The sequence below is a fragment of the Ostrea edulis genome, chromosome 5, assembly GCF_947568905.1.
Source record: "Ostrea edulis chromosome 5, xbOstEdul1.1, whole genome shotgun sequence".
Lineage (NCBI taxonomy): Eukaryota > Metazoa > Mollusca > Bivalvia > Ostreida > Ostreidae > Ostrea > Ostrea edulis.
In genome coordinates this window covers 90,131,947-90,153,289 of record NC_079168.1, presented here as the reverse complement: position 1 = coordinate 90,153,289, position 21,343 = coordinate 90,131,947, and the positions used below count along the sequence as shown (strand labels likewise).

Genomic DNA, 21,343 nt, shown 5'->3' with positions numbered 1-21,343 from the left:
ACTCGGCCACCAATACCTTATTGTGGCCCCATCCTACCCCCGGGGGCCATGATTTGACCAAACTTGAATCTACATTATGTCAGGAAGCTAATTTCATGTATATTTCAGTTTTTCTGGCGCAGTGATTCTTGAGAAAAAGCTTTTCCCTATATATTTGTATGTAAAACTTTGTGGCCCCATCCTACCCCCAGGGGTCATGATTTTTCCAAACTTGAATTTTCACTGTGTTAGGAAACTTTCATGTAAATTTCAGCTCTCCGTGCCCAGTGTTTCTTGAGAAGATTTTTTAAATAACCACCCTATTTTTGTGATTAACTCCCCTTTGAAGGGGCATGACCCTTCATTTGAATAAACTTGAAAACCCTTCACCAAAGGATGCTTTTTACCAAGTTTGGTTGAAATTGTCCAGTGATTCTGGAGAAGTCGAAAATGTAAAAAGTTTACAGACAGATGGACAGACAACAGGCGATCAGAAAAGCTCACTTGAGCTTTCAGCTAAGGTGAGCTACAAATGGTGAATTTCACAACCTAGGGTTTTGACTCTAGGATGGGTCCAGATTAGTCATATTTTTTAATGTTAATATATATATACTACTCAAAATTTGATAAGGATCACTAGGTTATATGTGTGTAATTTACCACTAACATAACAAAAGACATAAATTTGACTCAGAAACGTGTTTACTCAGGTTATGAATGAAAATTCATGAACGGCATGAACTTTTATCAATACTGAATGCTTGAAATCTGATAACAACACCAAAAAGGCATTTCATTACAAAAAGTTAACAGCAACCAGAGAAAGAATTACACAATTTTTGGGGATAGTCCATCATTACACTTAGTCGATGAAGTGTCAATACCGGGTATGACCTCCCCTTGCATCAATGACGGCTTGACAACGTCGAGCCATGCTGTCAATAAACACCCGGATGTTTCCAATGGGAAGGTTGTTCCACTCTTCCACGAGGGTGTTTCCGAGCTCTGCCAAAGTCGTGGGTTGTGCTCTACGGCGTGAAAGGGCAACCTGCAGCATGTTCCATACATGATCAATCGGGTTCAAGTTCGGCGAGCGCGCTGGCCAGTCCATACGGACAATTGTCTCCTGCTGAAGGTACTGCTCCACCACCCTGGCGCGATGAGGACGGGTGTTATCATCCATCAGGATGAACTCCGGGCCAACAGCACCAGTGTAGGGTCTGACGTAAACATCGAGGATCTCATCCCGGTACCGCACCCCCGTCATTGTTCCTCTCTCCAGGACATGAAGATCTGTTCTTTCATCCCTGCTGATTCCACCCCAGACCATGATGGAACCACCACCATAACGGTCATGTTCACTGATGTTGGCATCATGGAAACGTTCAAGTTGTCGTCGCCACACTCGGTGCCTCCTGTCTGTAAAGTCCAAACAATACCTGGACTCATCGGTGAACAGAACTTGAACCCAATCGTTCTGTGTCCAAGTGACATGATCTTCAGCCCAGTCCAATCGCTCCCGCCGGTGTCAAACAGTCAGAGGGACTCGAACCCATGCCCTTCTCGAGTTGAGACCTGCATTGTGAAGCCGATTCCGCACCGTCTGAGTGGACACATTCACCCCCGAGGCGTTCAGGAGGTCGTTACGTAGGCTGGTTGCTGTCCAGAAGGGATGGCGTCGTACCTGAAGAGCCACAAAATGGTCATGGCGTTGAGTTGTCGACCTCTGACGACCACCCCCATGTCGGTGTGCTGCTGTACCAAAGGTTTGCTGTCGGTTCCAGGCTCTGTTTACAACGCTCTGGCTGACGTTTAGTGCATTTGCAACGTCACGTTGTGAATAGCCAGCGTCAAGCATTCCAATACATCTGCCCAGTTGTTCTGTCGTCAATCGACGCCTTATACGTTGAGGGGGCATTGTGTTGATAAACGTAGTGTAAACACTCAAGTGAGTTTGAAATTTTAGAAAGAATCAGACACCGATGCCTGAGTGAAAATTGTGCAATGGTAGCAAAAGCATAAACTGTGATGAGAAACGCATTTCCCATGGCATGAAATGCACGTGCAAGTTTGTTGAAGACGTTTTTGATTTCACTTGGACACAATATTGCCAGTTATGCAGTTATTAATTTTTTAAACAGAAAAATATCTATGATCCTTATCAAATTTTGAGTAGTATATATTAGCAAAGCCTTTCGTCAGTGTATGTACTTTTGAGGGCATTGAAGTTTTAGGAACACATCTTGTTTTAAACTGTTGCTGAACATTAGAATATAGCTTAGATATTCAGAAAAGGAAATTTTTTCTAGATTTCATTGCCCTTGGGAGTAGTGATACTTTTCACTAGTACTCGGGTGACCGATAAGACCTGTGGACTTCTTGATTTTTATTATAAAATATAAACTTTTTCAGTATCAATAGTTTACCCAATTTTTTATTTTATCTTGTGAATAAAATTCCTTTGAAAGATATATTTCTAACATGCACAAAATTTAATTAAAGATTTTGCAAAAGCCTATGACATCACATGAGGACCGATCCACCTTACACTTACCTCGAATCATATCAGCCAATCTCAAGAAAAGTACCAGATCACTTTAACAATCCACATGACTTGTAACATCAAGCATTGTTAAAGGAGCATGGACACGATTTGTGCTGAAAATTTTCAAATTTTATATTTCCATTTTTAATGTTTAGAATGTGTAACTAACATATTTCTAATGGTCAACAAAAATTTGAATATCAGTTGCTGAGATATATAGGAGATACATACTATAGCTCACAATTCTCAGTTATGTAAACAAGGATCTTGCCATGTTTTTGTTTACACAAGTTAAATATAATAGTAAAAGTTCGTTTAAACCAGATTTTTCAATTTACAAGTTAATTCTGAACACAATTAAGTAGCTTCTAGTGTTTAGCACTAATCATTTTGTTTTTAAAATGCTGCTTTCTATTAAGCTATCTATATGTAAACAAAAACATGGCACAAGCCTTGTTTACATAACAAAGAATTGCGAGTGCTGCATCTCACTTGTAACTCAAAAACCGATATTCAAATTTTGGTTGACCATTAGAAATACTTTAGTTAAGCATTGTAAACAATAAAAATGGAAAAATAAAATTTTCAGATCAACCGTGTCCATACCCCTTTAATGGTTGGTTGAATGATCTAACTTTCCACATATATTTAATGAAAGGAACTTTCTAGAATTCTTTGAATATCTTAAAAAAATATACATTGTACTATATAGCAACTACTAGTGTTTGATTTTTGAACCAGGAATCGAACCGGGTCCCCACCATTACTAGTCAGGTGCTCTAACCACTGAACTATTCATACCGATATCCACCGTCTATATACTAGTAGCCCTAACAACATTTTAAATAAAAGACATCCTCCCCAAAAAAGAAGCTCAGTGTATAATAGTCAATAAACACATTATTATTGTTTGGTTATGGATTTAGATTAACCCTTTTGCTGCATTCTTTATATAGCCTTACACAGGCATCATACATGTATCCATAACTTGAAAAGAAAAATCCTTCTTGCAAAGAAAACTTTTAATTTCAAGGCAGACAAGAAACAAACAGTATAAATTCATAACATCCATTTTAGGTTAAAAATCAAACCATACAAATATCATTGAACTGTGTCAAATATATACATGAACAAAGCTACTGTAAGATGGAATAGCTTTTTCTTCTATATGTACATGTAATGGTCTGTGAAAATGCTTTAAATTCAAGTACCATTCAATATGAAAAACAAACAAGAAAAAAAACCAACTAGACTTGACCAAAATTGAGGAGTTTTTTTTAAAGAAAAGAATGCTACCAAGTCACTAAAAGTGTTTTATATATCTGGAGTGTGCTCACAATCTTTACATTGACAGACAAAATTTAATTAGAATTCTTATCTATCATGATGACAAAATTGTGTCTACATACAGACAGCATGATTTTATTATATATCCTTCGTAAACTTCTGCAGTTATTTCTGAGAGAGCATGTCTCTACAAATTCACTAAAAGTTATAAAGTTTAAAGAAAAAAACCCTGTTAAATGAAGAAAATTGTCCAATCACGATGAAAATATCAGGTGCAAATCTTTATACAGTGAATAAAGAGTGTACAATATTTAGAAAAATCCATGTGTTAGTCACTCAGAACATTTTCAGACAAATGCTGATTCCAATATCCTTGTTTGCAGGAGGTATAAAAAAATTACTTATATTATAAACATAGCATAATTTTCTACTCCATTTAGGAGTCACAAAGTTTGTGTACACCTGAAATCCTCTACAAGCATTGTCATACAGTGAATGTTGGAGAGTATATTCCCACATTATAAATCACTCAAAGTTGAACATGTAAACTCATAAAACAACAGATTAATAATTCAAAATCTTGGAGACCCTGCATTTGATAATATTTTTTTTATGTGTAGCATATGTATTAGGACATTCCCTTATTGTGATTTCAAAAATAAATCAATATGAAGTGGCCACATTGTCATCCCCCTTCGATATGACCTTGTCATCGCCCTTCGATATGACCTTGCCATCGCCCTTCGATATGATCGTGTAGCAAAGTTGCAACACATCTGTCATAATCGTTGAAGGAATACCATTTGCATGATGTATTGGGTCATTTCCTTTTGTGGCTAAAACAGGTATGGACATCTCAAAATATTGCCTTTGACCTTACAAAAATCTTTGGGAGAGGGCTTACATAGGTTATGCCTGTTGCCTGATCCTATTGAGTTTCTCAACAAAATATGTTTAAACAAAAATCTGATGTTGGGTCAAGTTCCTCTGTGTAAGGTACACCTTTCTTTTCTTTTTTTATACCTTTAAACAGCTTTTTATGTGAACAGGTAAAAAAAAATACTCAGTGGCTTTAGTAACTATGACCATAAAATATGACTGAGTCAGAGTCATGAGATGCTGATTGTGGGAGAACAAGTTTTGTGTGGAGTAGTTTTTTTTTAAAAATGTTATAAAGCAGGAAGTCACTTATTGGGAGATCACTTAAAACAGGTTTGATTGCAAATGAAAAAAAAAAAATATGAAAGTATTCCTTTATAAGGTTCAATAAAAAATAGAATCTTTGGTGACAAACAACAAATCAATAGGGAAAAGATTTTTTTTCAAATGTATGCACCTTCATAGAGCATCTAATAATAAAATCTGCCTCACACATATGAGAACTTTTACTTGAATACGATTTAAAGCTAAAATTGTTAAAGGTTTTCACTTGTATATGGCAGTATATACATGAGGACATAGGAACCCAGTTTTTTTAATCAAACACATGATGAGGGCTGGACCAACAGTGACCCTGGTACTTTAACTGAAAACTTCTCGAGATCAGCTGTGTAGTGCTGTGTCTTCCTAGAAACCTCTGTTTCAAGCAATCTCAGTTGAGATTCTAAAGCTGCAATCTCTGAAGAGATTTCCACCGGCACACTGAGGCCTTCACCCTGACCAGAAGCTGCTTGTAAACTGTCCATAGCTTTGGGTAAGTTTGGCTTCTTCTTGTCTTTCTTATTCAAAACAAATGTTGGGTCTCTGATCATGAAGAAGTCTGAGCTGCCAAGAGCTAAACTGGACTTCTGTAGTGATATCTCCATGTTTAGTAGATCTAGTAATCCATCTAGTTCTTCCTCTGACACTTCACTTCTCTGTAAGGTAGAGAATTACAATGACTTAAGGACACTGGTCAGTACCCACTGTAAGCTTTGAACATGTAGCTAATATCAGGTTTACTTTATATACCTTTTTGTTGACTCAGAAATGAAATGAGGCTATGGGCCACATCAGTTGCAGTAGACCAGTTGTGATAACAACTTTTATGTTATGAAAACAAAATTGTTCAATAGTGACCTTGAGGGTTCTCTATCCCATCATGACTATATAAGCACCTGCACAAGTTTCATGCATTTTAGCTGTTGTCATTCATATGAAAGTTCAATCATCAGACAAAACAACGTAATCATGCTATTACACCATACGTTATCTTGACTATAATGCTTAACAGACAACACCAAAAATATAGTTAAGATGTTTCATAAACAACCTTCAGTTCATATCATTCATTTTTTCCATATTTTGACAATATGCAAAGACAGGTGAAAGGAAACAATGATCAATTTAGTGTTGGGGCAAGGGGGAGGGGAGTGAAGGGAGGGGTGTTTAAATCAATTGATTAATTGGATTTCATTCCAAATTACTCAAACTGACACTACTTCTACTCTAGCAGGCTAGGTATGCTCCTGTGTGAGGTGTATCTATATGTCAAAGCTGCAGAAATGTCCAGAGTATAGAATATCGATTCATTCACATAGTCTGATACTTAAAGGCATTTAGCATCATTCAATTTCATCAAAACATAAATACTGGCATTGAAAGACGGAATTAATACCATAAACTGTTAAAACTCAGGACAGAAATCAATTTTGTCTTCACCTCGAATTGTACAAATTTGTAAAAATCTAGATACATTGAAAAGTCAGTTAAAAAGAAAACCTAACTGGAGTCTGGAATAAAAAATAAAAATTGAAATAAATGAAAGAAAAAAATAATTAAATTTCAAGAAAAGTAATTATAATGATAACAAATTATAGTTCAATTCAATGATAATTACATTTTTGATATTATTTGAAAAATGTATGTGCGAGTGTGCGTGTGTGTGTGGAGGGGGGGGGGGGGGGTGTCATGTACCCCAGCTGCCCCTCCCCCTTCTCCCTTGCCCTTGAAACCTTACAAGTGAATTTCAGTGAATAGCTTGTGAGTTCAGTGAGTGATGTCTTTGAAATGCTAGTTTTTCTTGTCCAAATATTTCTGTTTAGAATGAATGAGCTCTGATCCATGGATTCAACCCATCCAGTTGGATAAATGCCTTCTGTAAATTATGTGTCAACAACTTTGGTGTGCAAAAATATTTTTCTTATCATTAAAGATAAATTTTCAAGACAAAAAAGCAAGTCTTGCATTGTGATTTGAAAAATGCTTTAACTTGTCTTCAGTGCCTCTGTTTTTCTGGTTTATTTTAAAGGAAGAGTGGGGATGGTTGGGGTGGGTAGTTAAATAAGGTAAAAAATGTAAAAATCATTGTACAAAATCTCCATCTAAATGAAAGTGTAATGAGGAAAATCTGGCTCTAAGTTAAAAATATTGACTTATACAAACTTGAGTCTACACTGTACGGGGATTCTTGCAAATTAATTTCACAAGTTGTACCTTTGTGATTGTTAAGAAGATTTTTAATGACTTTTTCCTGTATATTCTATGTAAAACTTATAAGTGACATGACAAGTTACATGTGCAAAATCAGGTCATATTGAAGTCCAATGTCAACAAGATTCCTGTTAATAACACCTACTTCATAGTGGACTAGTCTGAAACACCACTTAGTGAACTAGTTTGTTGACAGCAGTGTTGGAAATGTCTGCTGATTGCTAACGAGGACATATAAATATTCAAAAAAACATTCTTTATTAATTGTAGTGCATTGCAAATTTTGCTTAAAATGTCAGAAAAAGTGTCCAAAAGTGTTTATTTGTAGGTTTACATCATGTGGCCCCACTCTAACCCTAGGGGTCTTTTTCAAATGAATTTGCATCTTTACTACATGTTTTGGACATTAATTTGACCAACTGCAGCCTTGATCACAAAAGCTCACTTAAGGTTTCGAGATATGGTGAATGAAATAATAAATACCCGGTACACCCAGTACGTTCACCTCTACTTACCCTGGTTTCCCACAGTTCCTCTATCTGCACTATAATGGTTTCATATCTGAGAATTGCCTCCTCTAACTTTCTCCTGGCCTCATCCATACGTGGCACTGGCTCTGGAGCTATGTTATAGTACAACATTGGGGCATCCTTGTGCCTGGGGGTTTCCTTCACCTTCAGTTCCAGTACACTCTCCTAAATGAGCAACACATGGAGACTACTACAAAAACATGGTAACTTCTTAATTCTACAAAATATCTTTTATCTTTTCAATCTTCACACAGCAGAATTAATTGCCACTTCACAAAACTTAACTTTCGAGCTATCTCTTGAAAGTTCTAAAATCAAATGAAATGAAATTGATTTCCTTTCTCATGTTTATGCAACTTTAAATGTTACTTTATAAAATATCAAGTAATCCTGAAGTTAGTTGTTCAAGTTAAACAGTCCTACACTACTTTCTAAGTTCTAGGTGAAGCAATACACAAACGCTCTGATTAGTGGCTTCTACAAACATACACATTGTATTATTAAACACAATCTCCTGTAGTATACGAAACTTCTCAGGGATTCATTGAATGAAACCTTCTCATTGGTAAAAAGAAAGTTACAATTAATAAAACAGCAATTTATAAATGCACTTCAATCATATTGGTGTGCAGGGCATTGGCAATTCTTACATCAATTACAGTGTGCACTTGAAATTGAATATATCAGGCCAACTAGAACAATCTAGTAAGTCAGACATTTAATGTTATGTAGACATTACTGAATGATTGAAAAGCAACGACTCTCCATAGCTCTGTATTATACTATACACTGTCTAACTATTCATCATCATCTGTCAACATTGTGGATCCCAACAGATAAGTGATACATACATATTCTATACTCAGGATTTCTATCAGTATTTTGGACTCTGTCAATACTCAGGATTTCTATCAGTATTTTGGACTCTGTCAATACTCAAGATTTCTATCAGTATTTTGGACTCTGTCTATAGTCAGGATTTCTATCAGTATTTTGAACTCTGTCAATACTCAGGATTTCTATCAGTATTTTGGACTCTGTCAATACTCAGGATTTCTATCAGTATTTTGGACTCTGTCAATACTCAGGACTTCTATCAGTATTTTGGACTCTGTCAATACTCAGGATTTCTATCAGTATTTTGGATTTTGTCTATACTCAGGATTTCTATCAGTATTTTGGACTCTGTATAGTCAGGATTTTTATCAGTATTTTGGACTCTGTCTATAGTCAGGATTTCTATCAGTATTTTGGACTCTGTCTATAGTCAGGATTTCTATCAGTATTTTGGACTCTGTCAATACTCAGGACTTCTATCAGTATTTTGAACTCTGTCAATACTCAGGATTTCTATCAGTATTTTGGACTCTGTCTATAGTCAGGATTTCTATCAGTATTTTGGATTTTGTCTATACTCAGGATTTCTATCAGTATTTTGGACTCTGTATAGTCAGGATTTTTATCAGTATTTTGGACTCTGTCTATAGTCAGGATTTCTATCAGTATTTTGGACTCTGTCTATAGTCAGGATTTCTATCAGTATTTTGGACTCTGTCAATACTCAGGATTTCTATCAGTATTTTGGACTCTGTCAATACTCAGGATTTCTATCAGTATTTTGGACTCTGTCAATACTCAGGATTTCTATCAGTATTTTGGACTCTGTCTATACTCAGGATTTCTATCAGTATTTTGGACTCTGTGTATAGTCAGGATTTCTATCAGTATTTTGGACTCTGTCAATACTCAGGACTTCTATCAGTATTTTGAACTCTGTCAATACTCAGGATTTCTCTCAGTATTTTGGACTCTGTCAATACTCAGGATTTCTATCAGTATTTTGGACTCTGTCAATACTCAGGATTTCTATCAGTATTTTGGACTCTGTCTATACTCAGGATTTCTATCAGTATTTTGGACTTTGTCTATAGTCAGGATTTCTATCAGTATTTTGGACTCTGTGTATAGTCAGGATTTCTATCAGTATTTTGGACTCTGTCAATACTCAGGATTTCTATCAGTATTTTAGACTCTGTCTATAGTCAGGATTTCTATCAGTATTTTGGACTCTGTCAATACTCAGGACTTCTATCAGTATTTTGAACTCTGTCAATACTCAGGATTTCTATCAGTATTTTGGACTTTGTCTATAGTCAGGATTTCTATCAGTATTTTGGACTCTGTGTATAGTCAGGATTTCTATCAGTATTTTGGACTCTGTCAATACTCAGGATTTCTATCAGTATTTTGGACTCTGTCTATAGTCAGGATTTCTATCAGTATTTTGGACTATTGTCAATACTCAGGACTTCTATCAGTATTTTGGACTCTGTCTATAGTCAGGATTTCTATCAGTATTTTGGACTCTGTCAATACTCAGGATTTCTATCAGTATTTGGACTCTGTCAATACTCAGGATTTCTATCAGTATTTTGAACTCTGTCTATAGTCAGGATTTCTATCAGTATTTTGGACTCTGTCAATACTCAGGATTTCTATCAGTATTTTGGACTCTGACTATAGTCAGGATTTCTATCAATATTTTGGACTCTGTCAATATTCAGGATTTCTATCAGTATTTTGGACTGTCAATACTCAGGATTTCTATCAGTATTTTGGACTCTGTCTATACTCAGGATTTCTATCAGTATTTTGGACTTTGTCTATAGTCAGGATTTCTATCAGTATTTTGGACTCTGTCTATAGTCAGGATTTCTATCAGTATTTTGGACTCTGTATAGTCAGGATTTCTATCAGTATTTTGGACTCTGTCTATAGTCAGGATTTCTATCAGTATTTTGGACTCTGTCAATACTCTGGATTTCTATCAGTGTTTGGACTCTGTCAATACTCAGGATTTCTATCAGTATTTTGGACTCTGTTGCAATGGTAGTGAAACTCAGCAATACATTATCTTCTACTTTGATCAATATGCACCATTTGAATAAAACCAAACATATAATGACAGTTTTCCCATTCCATTAGACTTGCTCTTGGTGAAAAAATGAAATATTTGACTAGATGTGCCAGAGTGACACAAAGTCCCATTCAAGGGCTGTAACTCTGCCAAAAGTTATCTAACTGGACCTAGATTCACATGAGTACTTGACCTGTGTATTTTCATTCTACATCACAAATTTCAATTCAAAATATCCGTGACTGAGATAATGAGCAGATTATTTGAAATTTTCTAAATCCAAGGGACATAACTCTGCCAAAGAATATGACCTGACCCAAATTCAATCTTGACCTGTGTATTCTTGTGGCATATCTGGGCCTAATATCCTAAATTCTAATTCAAAATGTTCATGTGTAACTGAGATTGAGCAGAAACTAAGAATTGTTTGAAATTTTCCAAGTTGCACAACTCAGTAAAAATTATTTACCCAAAACAAAACGATAACTTGCATTGGATATTCTCATGATGTATCCATATACCAAATTTCAGTGAAATATGTGTACTCTAACCTGTGATAAATACAAGAAATTGTATTCTAAAACCTATCAAATTAATATCTACCAAATTTTTTTTTTATTTTAGAGTATATGGGACATGTGTGAAGATTTTCAACAAACAACATTGATCAATTAAAAGAGAAATACATAGTCTCAGAATTCTAAAAAATAACCCAATCCTGTCCATGATACCGTGCCTACATGTATTTCCAAACAATGTCATTAATGATATTTTACCATCCACTTCCAGAAGACCTGTTCCTGCTCTCCCCATTCTTGCATGTGTTTCAGCCGAACATTGTCTTTCTCTAGCAGGATCATGATTTTATTCATCAGCTCAGGGTGCCTTAGCAGGTGGGCTTCTAATGACGACAGATGAGGCATGTCTGGTGTAAGGGAGGTACCTTGAGTGCATTCATGTACCTGAAAATGTTACACTTAAAGTGCATTTCTTTATAAATCTTTCATAATCTTACAAGCACAATTTAAAACATCTTCAAGATTTCCACCCTTATCAATTTACAAATGGATGCAATGAAAATTCTATCTGTTACTTTAAACATTTTTTTTTTAAAACTACATTAATCAGTATTGTGGTGAGACATGTATTGATGTTTGCCTATAGTATCAGTGTTGTGGTGAGACATGTATTGATGTTTGCCTATAATATTAGCGTTGTGGTGAGACATGTATTGATGTTTGCCTATAGTATCAGCATTGTGGTGAGACATGTATTGATGTTTGCCTATAGTATCAGTGTTGTGGTGAGACATGTATTGATGTTTGCCTATAGTATCAGTGTTGTGGTGAGACATGTATTGATGTTTGCCTATAGTATCAGCGTTGTGGTGAGACATGTATTGATGTTTGCCTATAGTATTAGCATTGTGGTGAGGCATGTATTGATGTTTGCCTATAGTATTAACATTGTGGTGAGACATGTATTGATGTTTGCCTATAGTATTAGCGTTGTGGTGAGGCATGTATTGATGTTTGCCTATAGTATTAGCATTGTGGTGAGGCATGTATTGATGTTTGCCTATAGTATTAGCATTGTGGTGAGACATGTATTGATGTTTGCCTATAGTATTAACATTGTGGTGAGACATGTATTGATGTTTGCCTATAGTATTAGCGTTGTGGTGAGGCATGTATTGATGTTTGCCTATAGTATTAGCATTGTGGTGAGGCATGTATTGATGTTTGCCTATAGTATTAGCATTGTGGTGAGACATGTATTGATGTTTGCCTATAGTATCAGCGTTGTGGTGAGACATGTATTGATGTTTGCCTATAGTATTAGCGTTGTGGTGAGGCATGTATTGATGTTTGCCTATAGTATTAGCGTTGTGGTGAGGCATGTATTGATGTTTGCCTATAGTATTAGCGTTGTGGTGAGGCATGTATTGATGTTTGCCTATAGTATTAGCGTTGTGGTGAGGCATGTATTGATGTTTGCCTGTAGTATCAGTGTTGTGGTGAGACATGTATTGATGTTTGCCTATAGTATCAGTGTTGTGGTGAGACATGTATTGATGTTTGCCTGTAGTATCAGTGTTGTGGTGAGACATGTATTGATGTTTGCCTATAGTATCAGTGTTGTGATGAGACATGTATTGATGTTTGCCTATTGTATCATGCCACAAGATATCAGCACTTGTGAGTGTTAGGTCTTCCATTTCATCAAATTAATTGATACCATCAAAGGTATAAAATCTGAAGGTACATGTCGGACTACTTCTTAATTCAGAGAGCCAGTAGGACAACTCGGAATATTGATACAGAAGAAAAATAAAGAAAGGCAAACAATAGTATTGTTTCACCACCTACCTTCTGGATAATTTTTAAAAATTTATGATTTTTCTTTATGTCAACATAGTTATCTATATAAATTTTCATAAAAGTTGATTTATTTGACAAAACAAAGAAAGATCACTTTATAATTTGGGTTAAAATTACATATTTCACTATAGGAATCCATGGAAAACGGAAAATATTTTTAAGACATCTTTCTCCTGTGAAACAAAAATTCCTTGCTGTAGCTATTATAAATTGTCAATTAGCAAAATTGTCATTTAGCAAATTAATTTATACCAAGCCTTTTGTTGTTTGAAGGGGGGAACATATGTTTACAGAGCAAAACACAGTGAAAATATTCACTCTATGATCAATTAATGTTAAAATGTAAATGAGGTTAAAGTGTGAAAAATGAAGATTAACCATTTCTTACTCAATAATATAAAGTAACTTGACAAATTAAATGGCTATCTATTGATATCAATAAGGATTTAAAAATATATGACGTTTTACAGCCCGGTTTCAAGGAACACATTTTTCTACCTCCTAATTATCAAAAGGAGTTGAAAGTAAGAGCAATTAACTAAAGTTAAAAATCACACCATTAAAATTGTAAAGCGTTTTTTACAAGTTGAAAATGTAGGCAGGAATCCAGAGTTAGCGAGCATAGTTCTTTACCCTGTGCTGGAGCTTTGCCTTTTCTCTTTGTAAAGCATACAACCTCCTTAAACTGCTTCTCAGCTTTCCATTAAGAAGCTGTAGCTGTTGAACTTTCTGCACTGGTGTCCGACATGCTGCAGGTATTAGGCTTCTTGCCTCTTTTGATGCCTTTTTATCGTCAAGCTTTTTAAACAACAGAGACTTTTTAAATGCATGGTTTCATAATATCAATATTGAAAGTAGTAAATTGGAAAACATTTCGGAAGTTCTGCACTCAAAAAATGCAAGTTGGTACATGCATATGAAAAGTAATAGTCAATAAATGACATGTATTAAAAAGTATGACACTAAGCACAGACCTAGGAATGAAAATAAACCTCAAAATAATTAAACACAGACCTCTAACATACAAGTCAACACCGCTGTCCTAGCTTATCCAACTTAGCAATATATGCACACTCCGAGTGATCAGGGCCAGGAAATGTTTCAATATAATTTTAAATGGATTATAATTATATCTTATAAACATAATGCTAGTAATTGTTGTCTTACATATGGATTGCTTTATGAGAAAACAGCCATAGAATATCTGTGTTTATAAACATGACCTCAAGACTGCCACACAATTAATGAACTCCGGTTAATTCTGGAAAATGTGATTTTCTAAAACTGCAAGAGAGGTCCATGATGTCGCAAACAATATAAAACAAGAGACCAATGGGCAACAATACTGACCCAAGTCACCTCACTCATAAGAAGATTAAAATAAAAAGTCCTATACACTTTCACATCCTTGCACTGGGGTCATGGAGTGAACTTAATTACTACAGCACAAGAGACTGCTTTCCTATCAGTTTGACACAGTTTACCCTTGTGGTTCTTGAGAAGACGATTTTAAATTTATTTCCAAAATTATGCATATCTTTCTGTTGAAAACTTTCAACCAAATTTGTGACCCCATCCTAGATATGGGGATAGTGATATAAACAAACCTGAATCTACAGCGGAATGTTTATGTATGAATTTGACAATATTGTACCCTTTAATATACATTATGAATGAAGAATTATTGAAGAACTAAAGTGTTTTAAAATTTTCATCTTAATTGTAAAAAAAATTGTGAAAAGGGATGAAAAGACACAGACGAATATGGTGAAACCCTCAATAGTTGTTTGTGGGGGATGCAGGATGCAGACCGATAGCAATAGGTCACCTGAGTGACTCAGGTGACCTAAAAATTGTTTCTTGAATATTTCAGGAATTACCATGAAAATTTAATGTTTGATGAAAATGTGTACCCTGTAATAGGAGCCTTTCTCCATTTTACATACACATATCAAATCAAGGACATCTAGATGTTCAGAGAACCCATGGGCTGAACAACAGGATAGACAGAGATAATGAAACCAATATACCCCACCCACCCCCCAAAAAAAACCTTCATACATGTACGTAGGGAATACAGTTTGCAGTCTATGTAACCTGTAGTTAATGTTGTAAACTTTCTTTCTTTTTTGAATTTCCTTCTTTATAAACTGTCTTACTGTTATGCCCTCTGAGCCCAAAATTGGAATAAACTTATCTTATCTTATCTTATCTATAGAAACAGTTTTGGTACAGAATATTTACATATACGCACACACAGCATATAGCTTTATTTTTTCATTGAACAATTTTGGTCAAAGCATTATCTTTTTAAGATGATCAGGCCTTATTAATTACAAAATAATAAAGTGAATAAGATGCCCCATATGGCAGCAAAGTTGATAAAGAACAAAGTTAAAGTTTTTCATTAGTAGGTCAAATCCCAAAATGAAATACATTACAGTAGGTAATTTTGGTACCAAACAAAAGACCTTGTCTTGTCACTTGTGAAATATGAAAGCCTTATCACCATCCTTTCAAAAGTTATGGCCAAGGATAAAGTTTATGTAGACAGACAAACCAAACTTTATATAAAACTTTTCTTTAACACTGGTACCTCATGCAATAGAGAGGAATCTTCTACTGGAGAGGAGCAGTTGTCCATGAACTTGTCAATCAGATTCTGTTTACACAGCAGCCATGCAAAGGCCAGTAACAATTCTCGACTTCCAGAACTTGTATCATTAGGTAAATGACAAAATTCTTTTGACAGAAATCCTAGGTTTTGCAACTCTTGTTTAACATAAACAACCAGTTCCTCTGAAAAAGAAAAAAAATATTTACTAGTCATATTAGCAAGTTACTTACTACACACTTAAAAAATATACATGTACTGCTAAATTAAGGCTTCCTCTCAATTCTTGTTATATCATCATATTCTAATCATGTCAAATTTTACAAATGAAACCAATTTATTCAATTTCAGACATAGCTATGGATTCTAAATTCTATCAGCAACATTAAAAACATGAAGGTTTCGAAAAAGCTATAAAACAAATACATTCATAAATCTGAAATGTTGCAAAAAGTGATTGAGCCTGTAAACTTTTTCCTTACCTGTAGTCAATTCTGAATATGCTCTTACAGTCACTTCATCAATAGTACCATATTTACAATAATAGAGCAATTCAAACAGCAATTTCCACAGAGGCAATGTCTACAAATTGGAGCATATTAAAATTAATATCAGCCATTAAATATGATTCTAAAAGAGTATTATGATATAAACACAACAGTTCAGAAAAAGCTTCAATGTTTGTTTAAGATTTTATCATGTAAATCACACTCTGTAACAATCAAGGTCCTGTCACACTAAAATTAATTAGGACTTGTTCGCCCAATGACATGTTCATCCAGGGTTGTTTGCCATAAATCTTGTTCTCCTTGAGTCTGCTTGCATGCCTTTTAAATTTAAGTACTATCTGTTCATGGGATTCATTCCTGCTTCGATAATTTCCTGTAGAACTACAGTGAAACCTCATCATTTCACACTCAATGGAGCCACCAAAAAACTTTCCAGATATCTGAGGGTTTGGGATATTGAGGTTAAAATACAAAAAGAAAATGCAGTTGGGACTTTTAAACACCTTGATATAGCCATGGTATTCAAGATATTAACGTTTGAGATACCAAAGTTCAACTCTATGTGTAAACAGTTGACATTGAACAAGATAAAAGTACATATATTCATATATATTGTTAATTGAAAAGTAAAAATTACCACTTAGTCTTGTTACAAGATATCTTGCATAAGAATTTTAAGACAAGCTTTGATGTTGCAAGAATTCATACAAATTTTTACATATTATATATAAAACATATTTTTGACTAGAACATAAAATCTAAAAAAAAATTTTAAGAGGGTGTGTATATATATATATATATATATATATATATATATATATAAAATCGTAAAATTGGCATATAAATGCAAAATTAAGCCCAAATTTATATTCCTTGTGTAAAATGAAGTTCAATTCGAAATAAAAACAGAATGCAAAAAGATCTGTATTTTATGTTCCAAAATAGATGAATCCATTGTTAAGGAATTAAGGCATAAATTTACGTAACACTGAAGATTTACGTCACTGATGTTGATGTAAACAAACTGAAACTGATCTAGGATTGAGAAAGAATATGGATTCATTCTATTTTACAATAAATATTTTAGCAAGCAATGGGGGGAAAAAATACTTTAAGAAATGTTTCAGCCCAAGAACATTTCAAAATGGGGGTTGCCCCCAACATCCCTGCTTTTTTTTTATTATCATTGCCCCCCCCCCCCCCCCCTTTATTTTTAACTCATATGGTCAGTTTGATTTGTCGGGGGCTGCTGTTCCCACTTAATTATACTTAAACGGAGCTGGGCTTTCTAATCAATTTTATTGCATGGTATATTGGCGAGTTTCACTTCTCCACTTAGCAACGACAAGGGAAATAACTGCTCATGCAGTCGAATGCTATAGGGGACCAGGAGCCCGTTTTACAAAACAACTTACGACAAAGTCGCAAGTCTTAAAGTCTATTTTCTTGTTATAGGCCTTTCCGAAAACGTGAGTTATCTCTCTTTGTATTCTTACATTTAGTGTGAATATGACAACTTCCGGGTAGTAACACACTCAGGCTGCGCATATATTATAAGAGATATTAGTATGGGTGTTGTTCAAAATCGTAAACATTGAAATCATTTGAACGAGAGAGTAAGAAAATGTTAATGTAAACAAAAACGAATTTCTTGATCGAGTCGGCTGTGATTTTTCGGGGGTTGGGGGGTTGGGTTAAAAACTGAATTGGAAATCACGCAGACATTCATTTGTTTACATATGTCTCCAATAACGACTGACATAATTATTTTGTATGAAATCAGAACAGAACTTCTGATTCTCAAGAGATGATAGTATCTCATCAACTCAAAGCTCGGGTTTTTACGAGGATCGACACGTGCAAAGATCTTGCATAACATCCCCCCCTCCCCCCCCCCCAAATCAATTAAATTAGGAAATCAACGCTCTCATTGTTTTATCAGCGCTAAAATTATTCCACCACTACCAATCGATTCTTTCAAAATTAAACCAGATCGCAATGTTTGGGTAATTTTCTCCAAAGTACCTGGACGTGTTCATCCTGTGTGCAAATCATTTGTACACTGCAGCATGAGGCTGAAATTGTTTTAAAATATCAACTGATATGTTTAAAATGCAGGAAAATAGGTAATTAAATAAAAAAAAATTAATTAATTTTATTCAATATTGCTCGATTGATATAAATTATTTTTCATAGACCTGTGTGATCCGGGTGGGGGGGGGGGGGGTATATTCTCAAATGTACTTTCTGGGGGAAGGTAAGTTTAACCCCCAATAAAATGCTTTTGACCTCTCTGTATCTTCCCTCTTTTAGTCGTTTTAGCCCCCTTGAAATGTAAGTGATTATATATAGGCACGTATCGTGTCATAACAGAAATTGCAATGACAGATTTAGATCCCCCTTTTCGCCACAAATTTACAAAATAATTTGAGTAAAACTCCAAATATTTTACCCCAAATGGCTGTATTTACAGGTACACACTCTTGCCGACTATAAATTCAGGGCGTTCAATATTGTAAGTTATTTTATTTTCAAAACAATTGTATGTGTAAATGTCAGTTTAAAGATGGTTTGTGACGATGAATTTCTTTATGGTTATACTTGTATTTGAAACTGTATAAAATTTGTGAGTAGTCAGCTGGAAATCTGTCAGTGGACTCTCACTTACAAGTACAGGCTGGGATAAATTTTACTCGCCAATCAAAGAGATGGACATTTTCAAAATCCATAGGTGTCAGTCCGACATACCTAGACGTTCATCATGGCAGAACTGTTATCGCTGAATGTACTACATTGATATTGAACAAGTAACTTCTGATATTTTATTATAAATCTGACTATTGAAACACGGGCTAAAGATCCTGATGAAATGTATGCAATATATAATATATACTAATTTCAGTCATAAAACACGTAAAATCCTGGAAAGTGGGAGGGGGAAGGGTAGTTAGAATAATATAACTGTGTCTCATGACAGGCCCGCCGTAGGAAATTACATCACTTTAACGATAGAACATTCTATCGGGAGGGGGGGGGTTTCTCCTCTACTTCCAACATTAATTTTCTATTATTTTTACATGCAAAGTTGGTTATTTTCACGTGTATGAAGTAAACTTATGCATTGGGATTTTTTATTAACGTTAACATATTTGTTGGCATGATTACTGTAAAATTATACAGCAATATCTTTGCGGTCTTCTGCACTGTTGATAATGACGCTTCTCGAATATACTACCCGGAAGTCTTAAACTACTGTTACGCAAGGGCACTACGTTCCGGATCAAGGAAAGATAACTCATGTTTTCGGATTGGCCTATAGGGGACCAAGGGCCCGTTTTACAAAACAACTTATGACAAAGTCGCAAGTCTTAAATTCTATTTTCTGAGGCTTAATTTTCAACAATTTAAAAAAAATACAGCAAAATATCTCTATCTCGAAGTCTGAGGGACCTCGAAAAAAACTTCGAGATATCCGGGGGTTCAAGATATCCAAAATCGATCTGGGATATTTTTTTAAGGAGGATATTTGATGTATAGTCTAGGATTTACATTATAAACAAAAACCCTGTTGCCGTTTCTTATATTTTAATTCAAGTTGATAAATTAATATTGTGGAATTTCAAAGACAAGCATTTCGTCTTTTTTAATATATATAAACATCCAATTGAATTCACAATGTCTTTCAAAATTAAGATGATCGTGCCTGTATGCTTACTTTAGGTTTACTGATGTCCAGGCTCGACTGGGATGTAGTTTTTGCGTTGTAATGAAAGAATCTATCACGTAAGAAACAAAAAAGACGGATTTAAAAAAAAAAACTTTTAAATTTTTATTAAATAAATTTTCGTGTTTTCTCTGTACATGTACTAGTTTTAATGATGAAGCGTGTATTATTAAATGCATTATCGTTATTAAGAGCATTACCTTCAAGCGTACTTCGACGATTTTGTGCGTTTATCTAACCCACAAGTTAATGATAGAGCATGTGTCATTCAAAACACCATCCCTGGAATCGGGTGTGTTAGTTCATAATTGGCGGTGAACTTTAGCCGTATTGTTGGATGGCTTCACTAATCACCCAAGCTGTTGAATTATTTATTGCAATCTGGGTCTGCTCGGAAAAGGCGAGCGTGGATTAGCAGTCATTAATTATAATTGAAGTAGCCGCGGGTGTGAATGTACTATGACTTAACGACGCCAGGTATGGTAAGCAGAGCGGAAAATTGACTGCACTTCGAGATAAACCGGGTGAATTAAGGGTATGGGACCTTGAAAATACTTCGACATAAGCAGAGTATTCGAGATTACCGTGTTCGAAATATCAGAAGTTTTTTAATCATTTATATAGGGAAAACGGCCGGGACCGGAGGTCGACTTCGACTCAAGCGGGGTATTCGAGATAAACCATATTCGAGATACAGATATTTTACTGTATTTTGCATTTGGAGTGCATGATCTAACAATAAACTGGAAAATTCCAGTTTGTAAAGTTGGTCGTAAGTCGTAAGTTCTTTTGTAAAACGCGCCCCAGCATACTAGAAACTTCCACCATTCTCTCTAGTTTCAATGAATTTCAGAAAAAGCAATCAGGCCTAAGACTAAGAGGTTATGCTGGTTTTCAAGGAAGGTAACTCTTCCATGCCCATAACTCCCTTCAATGACAATAACCTTTACATGATGTGGACATATTTGTATTGAGGGTCCCCTATAACAGCTGTATAATACGATTTTACAAGTATGATAAAAATAACTCATTGATAAATATTTTTTTGTCACTGATCCATAAACTTACACCTTTTAATGTTCTACAAATTCACTATCCAGCAGTGTGTTCTCAAACAAAATGCTAAAACAAACCTTAATATTGACAGAGAAATGAGATACTTAAGCTGACAACAGACGACATAATATGATTGATATCCGAGAATCAATGCATTACCGCTTCATCTTTGTCAAACTTTGACAAGCGAAATATTTCCGCTTTTAGTTTAGAGCAGCCACTCTCATTCAAGATGTTTGTAAGTAACTCAATTGTTACACGAACTTGCGCCATCAGTTCACTCAATAACTTCAAATACGCGTGTTATGCTTAGATTTGTTTTTCAGTCAAACCTGTGACATTCGGAGTTCCTCTAGATTGTCTACTTTCATTTCCAGAATGTTTCAGTCG

At 35.0% G+C, this 21,343-nt stretch overlaps 1 protein-coding gene across 1 annotated transcript; it reads right to left on the bottom strand.

Annotated features, from left to right (window-relative positions):
• Positions 1-3,531: 3,531 nt before the first annotated feature.
• On the bottom strand, positions 3,532-21,336 carry LOC125650433 (tubulin epsilon and delta complex protein 1-like). The gene is made up of 7 exons (XM_048878738.2): positions 21,113-21,336; positions 16,147-16,246; positions 15,647-15,849; positions 13,684-13,848; positions 11,446-11,631; positions 7,738-7,917; positions 3,532-5,667 (listed from the first exon to the last, which is right to left on the bottom strand). The coding sequence occupies exons 1-7, from the start codon at positions 21,224-21,226 to the stop codon at positions 5,290-5,292; spliced, it is 1,326 nt and encodes a 441-aa protein (XP_048734695.1). The 5' UTR covers positions 21,227-21,336; the 3' UTR covers positions 3,532-5,289.
• Positions 21,337-21,343: the final 7 nt, after the last annotated feature.